This window comes from Falco rusticolus, chromosome 4, assembly GCF_015220075.1.
Source record: "Falco rusticolus isolate bFalRus1 chromosome 4, bFalRus1.pri, whole genome shotgun sequence".
Classification (NCBI taxonomy): domain Eukaryota; kingdom Metazoa; phylum Chordata; class Aves; order Falconiformes; family Falconidae; genus Falco; species Falco rusticolus.
The window spans coordinates 77,388,182-77,398,610 of record NC_051190.1 but is presented as its reverse complement, the minus strand read 5'-3'; the positions used below and the strand labels follow the sequence as shown (position 1 = coordinate 77,398,610).

Below are 10,429 nucleotides of genomic sequence, written 5' to 3'. Positions count from 1 at the left end.
ATGATCAGACACCAAGATGTACAAACAAAAAGTTCAGGATAACATGCACTTCATATACATTTGACCTCTTTAAAAAAAGAAAAGAAAAAGGAAAAAATCTGAAGCGCAACCACCTCTTCAACCATATAAAAAGAAACACTGTAAGAAGCCAATTTTTACAGTGACCACAGTGCATTTTAGTCTTTTAGCTGCCTGGTCTTCTAGCAATATCTAACACTCGTCAGTGACCAGTGAGCTACCGTTGCAGTGTGACTGGAAAATACGTTTTTCAGACAGCAAATGTGTATGGGAGAGCAAACAGTCAGAAAAGGTTCACTGTGCACTCCCCACTTCCAAACGGGCTGGCTGTTCCTTATGTCTGGTGCCCTGGGGTCCCCCTTCCCTCCAGACACTCCTGCTCCCAGCGGTGTCGGTGACAAAGCTCCCACAGAAAGCCTGACAGGCGGCTCAGGCTCCCGGGGTGGACCTGACCTCGGGAGCTGTGATTCCTCCTCCCCTCTCCCTGCTCTGGAGGAAAAAACCTGCCCCACTCAGCTGGCCAGGTTCCACAAACCCTGCGGCTCATTCCTGACACAGTCCAAACTTCCCAAAGGAACATGCAGCTCAAGGCACCACTGCCAAAACTCCCGCACATTTTTTACATCATTACTTAATGCCGACAGCAAAAGTACCGCTTAGTAACCCCGGTTAGTAACAGAAAGCTCATTATATAATGAGGGATTGGAGGGCTCAATGTCATGACTAAGGTGTCACAGCTTTAAAAACCAGTTTCACAGGTGGAAAAAGTACAGTAAAATCCACACGAGAGGCTAACAAAAGGGACCGTGCCACCTGCAGGTGGCCCACGCCCCACTGTGCTGAGTGGGTACATCCCCTTGGATGTCACTCGTCACCCTGCTCAAAAACGAGCTGCTAAAAGCGCTCCCATAGAAATCAAAGTTAGGGTTAAAAATAATAAGAAGGGTCCCCTTCCTAGAGTACCAACACTCCAACAAATCAATCCTGCCAGTCTCCCACCCCCCAAAAAACCACCTGAGGACAAAAGGCAGAAGGATCTGCAGAGGACCATTCTGTATACGGTTTTAACAAAACTTTTAAAATCTGATCTGCAGAATACATAAAACCCCACAAGAAAAGCATGAGTAAAGCTACCAGCAAAGACAGGGGTACGCACGCTTGCTGGCGAGACCAAGGGGCAGCTCCTCTGAGCTTGCAGACAGCCCTGGGTCCTCTGCCTACCCCATGTGTGCCTACAACCCTGCAGCACCCGCTACCTACGTGCTAACTGCTACTAGTGCTGCGTGAATCTGTATGACTATCTGTGTATGCCCATATGTATGTACACACACAAAGCCATACATAGTTATTTAAAGAGGGAATCAAGCCACAGATCACTTGAAACATTTCTAGAAAGACTGATTTCATCACATTCAATCATTTAACAAAACTAAACCAAAATCATCAAAACTGCTCTGTGCACTCTGCCCATTTGGACTGTTAAAGACTTACAACTTAATTAAACATGTGCTGCTATTAAGGATCTGTTTTTTTCAGTGTTTTGGACCACGACATAGGTTTCCTGAGGTTTTCAAGTGAGGGAGAACACGGAATGAGGGATTAAAAGGGTCCAGCCCCTCTATCACTTAGTCTGATGATGGTGTGGGGGATGTGGCCACACCTAAAAAGAGCAAGATCAGTTTTCTTTTGCCTTGACAGTATTTTCTCTCCGTAAACACACAGCTAAGAAATCAACAGAAGACACAGTTCTTGAAAACTTCCCCTAAATTTCAGCACTGAGAAACAGTACAGATTACAGCGCAGATGCTGCAAAGAACTACAGCTGGATCTGCACAAACCTTTCCTTCTGATTTTCAGTGTTGTGTTGGTACCTGGAATGGTACTTCTTGGCTGTACCTAGCTACACGATGATCCTCTTCCTTCCTACTGTAGAACTGGATTCTGCACTACTTGCAAGAGTGGCATTTCTTTCTCTGACTCGAAAGCGGAACACAATTCCTTCTCAAAAAATCACACAACATTGCCCAACTCTTAATCACCAGCACGTGAGTCAGGAGGTGAAGGTGGAGCAGCTCAGGAGGACTGGGGGCTTTGATGGAAGCAATGAAGTACAAGGAACCCCGATGCTCGGTGTCAAGCACTTCTGAATGTTAAGGAAAGCTAAGGACTGGCAAGCTTCAGAGGAAAGCTGCCCAGTAATTCTAGTAACAGCTCGATTCCTGCGGTATCCCTGCAGCAGACTGCTCATGGCACAATAGGCAAAAAAATTTAAGAAGTTGAAAAAACGCAAAAGTATTTGCATACACTGAGATACAAAGATGATGAGATTATCTCTTACCTTCGGTGTCATTACAGAATACAACAGGAAAAAAATTGCAACACAACTTTAAAGGTCCTGTACAACAAAACCAAAAGTTTCAAACTGCTTCACATCTATTATCCAGTGTCATTTCTGCATGTCCCAACAATGAGTTATCATATTTAATAAAAGGATCCACAAGAATCTCTTTTATCACAGAAGGAAGAGCAAAACTCTTGACACTGCTTGGTTTGCCTACTTTTTATGTGTTGATCAAAAATGCATTTTATGGTTTTATTGTAAATTTAAGCTACTAGGGTTTTTTAAGGTAAGTTTTGGGTTGGTTTTTTTTTTTTTTTAAAGTCTGAGAATAACAAAACAATATTACCACAAAGCAATAAACCCCCTCTGAGTACTTAAAGGACTCAAGCTGAATTAGTTGTTCTGCAGAATAAGAATCTGATTTACAAAGAGATTAACTAGGCACTGTTCTAAGCAGCAAGAATGAAAACTCTGTGTATAATGCCAAGCAGTCTGCTCAGGTTTCTAAGAAAACAACATAAAACAGGGACACCACCTTAGATTACTGTGTACAACCATTTAAACATTACTACAATGTAAACATTATTTAAAAAGAAAATGATCACAAAATGCATTTATCAACATTGTATTTAAAATATTAAATTTCCAGTTTCTTCCAGATAACTTCTCTTACTCAAATATAAATGGATAACCTCCTAAAATAACAGAATGCTAGTTTTACGAGGCTGTTAAACATTTGTATAACTTTTCTCCTACAAAAAGCACAGGAAGATTCACTGCAATGTGGAATACTTGTTCGCAGGTGGGGTTTTTTTGCCAGTGGTCTACCTCAAGAAAAATATCACAAACCTTTAGAAATACCAGGATGTATCATTCATGGCAATTTCATTTTTAGATTTTAATAAATTATACATCAAAACCTTGTAGAAATTGGATTTAGAAAGAAAAAGAAAGCTAATGCTAAGTAGATCTGTTGTGTATTAATTTTGCATGACCTAGGCTCTCTCAGTTTACAGGAACATTTTACATGTCAAAGAAATTATTAGGATCAAAAGAAATTTAACTATAAACATTGCACCCCAACTGTTTCAAATCTGAGCTTCAGAGAACTTTACAGACACAAATCTGAATGCCATAAAGTACAGAGCAGAAGAGAAGCCGAGACAAATGAAACCAAGCATCTTCTTCAAAAGAATTCAATACTTGCATTTTTTAGGCTGGCAAATTTTCAAGTTCAAGATTCTAACTTCGCATCAACATCTTAAACAATTTATGGGTTGACAGGACTAGATGAAGACTGCAACTTCCAGGATGCACACAAAGGAAGTGATGTTTTTCAAATATAAATGCTGCTGTGTAGTTAGCTTTTACTATAAAGCAGTAAGCAAATACCTCTAGCTTCTCATTGTGGATATTCACTTGTTGTCTGTCCATTCTTTTGAAGAAATACTGAATATTTTAATATTACTCTTAAGAGGCAGTAACACCGTGCAGTGTGAGCTATACACTGCTTTCTTCATAGTCAAAACTACACAGCAGCCTTCACTGATGGCCTCATGTACCAAGAAAACAAATCTCTGAAGGATGTAATGTGACCACTGCTAAGCCATCAAAACATTCTACAGCCTACGCCCAAAAATTCAGGTTTATGTGAGGATATTCTTTAAACACATCAATCAAACCAGTTAATATATGGCAGCTTTGGACTTAGTAACTGTCACCTCCATGGCAGCATTGATCTTAACAGCAATGTACTGAATTAAATTTTAACCAGAATCCCTCGTCTTCCTCTCTTAAAGTGCACTTCTGTAAAAACTGAAAATCTTCAGCAGACTCAAGTTTGATAATCTTTTCCAACAATAGCTTCATAACAGCACGGCACAAAGCTTATTCTCCCAATGCTTATGGGAGAATGAATCTGAAAAAGTTGTGTTTTTCCTGGGGAAAAAAAAAAACAACAAACAATAAACCCAAACAAAATAAGCCCAGTTTCCTGTTCAAAACACATGAAAAAGAAAGCAGAGTGTGCTATAAGAAAGTTGCCTACACACTGGGAGCACAATGAAATTTATACAGATATATACGCTGTGCTCTAGTTAGAAATTCATCCTTGCTCAGATATCTAAAGGATAAATGTTATCCTCAGATTTCTGTGTAAACCCACATAATCATTTAAGGCTTTGCCTCCTTCCTGGATTAACTATTGTACAGTTAACAGAAAGAGTTTCACCTCCTGTCTTTTAACCAGGGGGAATATCGACTCTCCTGTCTTTATCTCCAGTGTATACTAAGAAGTCACTGAACAGTTGTGTTTCCAGAGCAGTATCGCTTCAAGGTACTGATGCAAGATGAAACTTACTCCAGTGATGGAACTGAGTATCCAAACACCATAAACAAGCTGAACTTCCAGTTAGAAAGTTGTCAACTCCTTATCAGACAGAGCACAACTCCTTTGACCCAGCTGAAGAAACATTCACCAATCGATTTGACTGGCCATCCTGTTCAGAAGAGGTGAAGCAGTGGACCATGCTCCTCAACATCATGCTGGTTACTGAAGTGACCAAACACACAGCGCTCAATAGAGAAGAGTAGTTTGAAAGGAAACACCGCCACAAAAATATGAAATCTGTTAGCCGTCAACAACAACAAAACAAACCGAGGGGCTGGGTCGTTTCACATGGCAACAGCAACGAGCGTGAACTGGGTATGAGGGAAAATAAAACTACACAATATAAATTCCCCTAGTCATTCTATGTATAGCCCCATTTCTCTGTACACACTCTTGCGTAACGAATAGAAGAAAGCTGAAGGGGCACCAGAGTGGGTATGAGTTTCTCTTCCCTTGAAGTGCCTCCACTTTCCTCACGCAGCAGCACTTCTGCTTATCACTGCTCATTAGTGCCCTCTGTTGCATCTGATGAAGACTTCTCTGTTTTCTTCGATTTCCTCTGCAGTTGCTCTTGTTCCTTCCTCCGAAGCTTTTCCCTTTGCTTTTCCATTTTCTCTTGAGCTTTGCGAGCTTTCTCCAAGGATGCTTTCATTTCCTTTAGCTTTTTTTTAATGATTGCTCTGTCCTGGGAAGATGTCATACCAAGAGCCTGAGGTAGAGATAACAACATTTTAAAAGAAAAAGAATTTCATACAGTTTGATCTATCACAAAATTTTTCATATTCTAGTAATAATTCTTCTTAGGTAGAAGACTATAACGACTAAACAAACTTGAGACAGGCTCAGTTACACTACTAACATGTAATTAATACACTTCTGTGCTACCTTCCATGCCTTCCACTTCTAGAATATTGAAGAATTAGATTTCATTGCCACTACCACTGTTGACATCATTGATCAAATGAGGCAAATAAAGATTAAACTATTTGCCTGAAGTCATCTAAGTCTACATAGAACAAGACTTCCCATTGCTATGCCTTGGTGAAAAGTTCACTTACTCTCTTCTAAAACCCCTAGTTAGTGAAATGTCAGCAAAAAAATTCAGAGAGGAAACACCAAACTTGGACTTGCAGATCTGCTGAGCTTCCCACAGCTCCTTCCTGTAATTATTTTTGACAAAAGTAAGCTCATATTTTCACACAAGAAACAATGAATACTTTATACATCTAAACTATTTAGTTCTAACATAATACGACTGGCATGAGCTTATGCCTTCAGTATCCCATTAATTCATTTTTCAGTTGCTACTTCTGATGTATGTCTATTTACTATACCCTCTGAATCACCCTTTCGCAAAACAGAGCTGGATGTGAAATATGTGCATGCAAATACCACTTATACATGCTGCTATATGATTTAGGCATGCAAATATGGGTATATTACATATACCCAGAGTCTTCACAAATCAAATGCTCTCTATTTCTGAAGCTTCTGAATCCAAGTGCATATGGGAATTTCTTACAGTGTTGCTGTAGCTTTATACTCTGTGTTTATTATTCTAGCCTATCACCACTCGACACACAGGGATTCACTGCTTTCTGGCTGGGTTCTTACTTCCTTTAAGACTACTTAAAGTGACAACAAATACTACAGTTAGTTTTGAAGTCCAGTCAGTCAATTACCTTGAGCTTACTACCATCCAGCTGAAGGAGATGCTCCCCATTAATGTTTTGGGCACTGAATTCGGAAACGTACTGTTCAAGGTTCAGGCTCATTAACCAGTGGGAAACCTGCTGCACGCTCCACTCCTGAACAGCACGACTCTGATACTGACTGTGCTTAGGAGACTGTCCATCATCAAGGATCTGTGACAAAAATACGCTGCGTTATTATTAAAAGGGCAACACAAACAATTTTTTTCTGTACAAAGTGCCAGCATCAGAGCAGAGGTATCTGTACTATCCTTACACTACAATACAGCAATTTCACACCGCTAAATTAGATCTGTATCTAACCAGATGTCTAAGAACTGGTACAAGGTACCCCAAAAGTCTTCTATCTAAAAATAGAAGAACAAAAAGGAACTGACATTCCTTCTAACCCAAACAGGGACCGAGATGGCCAGGTGGTGCAATTGCAAACAGGTATGCTCCCATTCCCTCACAAGATTTTTTAGCCTTCAAATCTGAACGTTTCTAAAGGGTGCAATGAATTCTGCATTCCACTTCCTGGGTCCTTCACAGATCTTTATGATGTGCTTAAGCTATAAAAGAAGAAATCCAGGGGGAAAAAAAAACCCTCAGAAAACCACTCTAAAGTTCAAAGTGATGACATCAAACAGCCAGTGAGACTGATACTATCTATGGAAGACTATGAGATGACACAGAGGAGTGGTAAGAAACACACAGCGATCCCACAGCCCTGACCCTGCTCTCATCACCGATGCTGCGGAGAGCACAACCGCAGCACCAGGAGGGGCAGGTGGGGCGTCAGCTGCTGCCACAGCCCCGTGTCCCTGCTCTGCCACTTTATTCCACCCAGGGGTATGCCGGTGGGGCCAGAAACAAAAGCTCCTCTGTCCCAGCCGCGGTCAGCAAAGCAGCTGCTACAGGCTGCAGCAGCTGTCTGCTGTTAGAGCAGCTTTCACAGTGCGTTAGATGATGCGGGGAGCTCTGCCGGCTTCTGACTGCCCAGTTCTCAGGGCTGGGAAAAAGATGGTTTAAGCACTCTCTTTTCCTTCTCCTGCTGCCAGCAGGAGCTCGGTGCAGCTGATGCTTGGCCTGGTGGATTTGCTCTGACACTGACCCTCCTCCCCCTTCCAGCATACCGCAAAAACTGCAATTAGTTATGGCCTTGAACACTCTCAGCAGAAAGGAGAGGGGAACTCAAGACAAGGAGAGAGGAGCCAGTGACATCTGCATATTCTGCTCGAACAAGGGGGTTTGCCACACAACACCATAAAACAAGAAACGTGAATCTGCAAATGAGACAATACGTTGCCACGCGATGGTCACACGATTCACCACAACAGCACACTAGTATCTCACCTCATCATCAATCATATCCAGGCTCTGAGTGACGGAGCAACAAAGAAATGGGAAAGAAAAGCATTATAGAAACAAAATACAGAACATGTAACAGCATGTAAAAATTCAGGCAAGGGCAGCACCAAGATTTGCAAACAGATATGGCTACTCAAAACCAAAGAGGTTTCTTTAAAAAAAATTAGTTCCAGAAGCAGAGAGGTTATGTTGAAAGCTCAGCACACACATGATTTGGCAGCTAAACCTGAGACTGTGTCAATGAAACCCCCTTGGAGTTCCTGGTCTTGACACCCTGGAATTGGTGGGAACCTTCCTAATGGCTCCAATTCCAAGAGCAAAAGCTCCTTAATTAGAGGAGAACAACCTGCAAGAACTGGGTTCCCTCTCCACCCCTTCATTTTTTTAATCTCCTTCAAATGATCACGTCGGATCTGTCAGAGAAGCCTGAGCAAAGGAGTGCTTGCAGCAACAGCGACTGAAGGGCAACACCAGCCTAATCCCTTGCCATGGCGGTTGTGGCGGCCTCCACCGCGGCTCCTGCTGAACGTGCCGCCTGATTTGGAGGCTGCAATTTGGCACACAGCAGAGGATGGAGAAAAAATTCACTTTTATAGGCCTGTTCAGGCTTGGTATTTTAGAAGTGATAAAGTAAGAGCTGAACAAGCAAAATGAAAGCATTTTCAAGCTTTTAATTCAGTACCGCTGGGAACAGGGCATAGCCACGATAAAATACATAATATAAGGAGAATGAAACACAGTAAGAAAATGAAATGCATTATCAAGATAGTATTAATACTAAATAAAGTGTAAATGATGACTTTGTTGTTTTCAGTCGTTCATAGAATATAGAGACCTGTCTGCCCCCTCCTATGATTGTTATACATTTTTGCTTTTTATTACCTGCAGTAAGTAACCTCTAAAGAATGGTTGTAGGCTTGCCTTTTGGCAAATGGGGTTGCACAGAACAGCTCTCATTCTTTAAACCCGTGCAAAGCATGCAGGCAGTAATAGAACAGATCTAACTGTCATTAAAAAAAAATAAGACATTGACACTTCAAGTTCTTACTCTCTAAAATAAAACGCTGGCTCAAACCTTACATGAAAAACTTGATGTTCTTACAGAGTGTTTGTAAAAGAACAAAGGCTTGGGTTTCCTGAGTCCACAGAACATGTTGTTGGCTACTGTCAAATTGTGACACTTCATTGAGGTACAAAACTGGTATTTTAAGAAAAGTATTTTCAATATATTATATTCAGCTCAATTATGTCAGCAATTTACAGGGGTTAGGAATGCTTTTTCACATTATCATTGTTCAAAAAAACTCTGATTTGAAGTAACTGAATTCAAATCCACTGTGCAAAGCAAGCACAAAGAATGCAAAGTGGATTAACACATGTATGTTCTAATCAATATGCATACATTTAGTTACAGCAATACAGTTACTGCATGTACAGATCATTATTATTTTAATCTGTAAGGGTAAAGATTAGTCTAGGTGAAGATGCCTTATATCTCAGCTATATCTACCAAAAAATACTGTAAGTTTATTATCTCAAAATTGTCTAATTATGTCTCGTTTAGTGTATGTATATTATATATACATACCTATAGGTTCACATGTACTAATTAGAATGCAGGGAAAATGTACTGAAATGTGTGAGAATAGAGCATCTCTTAGGAAACCAACTGCATTCTACTCTCCTATGATAATAGGATAGGACCTTCATTTCAAGTCGTTATTATATGAACAAGAAAAAGCATTATCTAGAAACCAAGATTAATTTTCTTTTCCCATTCTATTGGCTAAAAAATAGCCCTTTACTATTTGAGTAAGGATCAAGCAAAATGCCATGGGAGAAAGAAAACAACTATTTCCCACCTTAAACAATTTCATCAGCATACCTCATCTGACGACAGTGCTAAGGAGTGCGAGAAACCTGGGGTTTTAGGTTCTGCTCCTAAACCACTCAAATCAGCTGAACTTGTGCTGCTAGGACTGAAATCGTCATTGAACGTGAAATTCTGTGGAGAAAACGATGAATTAGAATGAACAATCAATCTCATACGTGCATCTAAAAGGGAAATTTGCTTTCTCTCTTCCAGGTTGGCATAGTTCAGGAGTGATTTCAATCATTTACCAAACCAGTTAGCATACACATGAGGAACCTAATTTATGGCTTCATTAATATTTATAGAATACACAGTATTTTTACCACTGTGTACTTCAAGAGACACCTTTGCCAGCTTAATGCCTCAATGAATAGCAAAGGGGTCTGAAAGCAATTTCCAGACTCCCTCTTAAGATGCTGGCTCTCATCTTGGAGCTAAATTACTGCTTCCATGGGTTAATCCCTAGCGGTTTTTGTCCTACAAACATTTAGGACAAGCGTAGCACAGGCAGTAGCACAAATAGGACAGAGGATTAATTGGCAGAAAGAAGTGAAAACTGCTATTGAAAGAGCAAAGAGAATATCCTGTGAATCCATTTCCGAGTCCCAAATAAACTCCTAGAAAAGTGAAGGGATCCTCCCTCTTTGCCTATACCTTTCGAAAAAACTGAAACTGAAAGCAAAAGAGATCTTCGGATATTGAATGTTATTGACTGAACTAATAACCATAAAACAAACCCTGTTTTT

The 10,429-nt window shown here is 40.5% G+C and overlaps 1 protein-coding gene across 6 annotated transcripts in view; it reads right to left on the bottom strand.

Annotated features, from left to right (window-relative positions):
• Positions 1 to 2,633: 2,633 nt before the first annotated feature.
• The window catches only part of PPP1R9A (protein phosphatase 1 regulatory subunit 9A), a 143,770-nt gene continuing 135,974 nt past the window's right edge, over positions 2,634 to 10,429 (bottom strand). For 3 of the 6 annotated variants that reach the window (XM_037386878.1, XM_037386877.1, XM_037386881.1), the window contains 4 exons: positions 9,696 to 9,815; positions 7,796 to 7,819; positions 6,431 to 6,613; positions 2,634 to 5,457 (listed from right to left, as the gene is read on the bottom strand). In XM_037386878.1, the coding sequence (XP_037242775.1) occupies positions 5,245 to 5,457; positions 6,431 to 6,613; positions 7,796 to 7,819; positions 9,696 to 9,815 (540 nt within the window). In that variant the 3' untranslated portion in view covers positions 2,634 to 5,244. The remainder of the gene's footprint in view (positions 5,458 to 6,430; positions 6,614 to 7,795; positions 7,820 to 9,695; positions 9,816 to 10,429) is intronic. The other 3 variants (XM_037386879.1, XM_037386883.1, XM_037386880.1) reach the window with 2 other exon arrangements.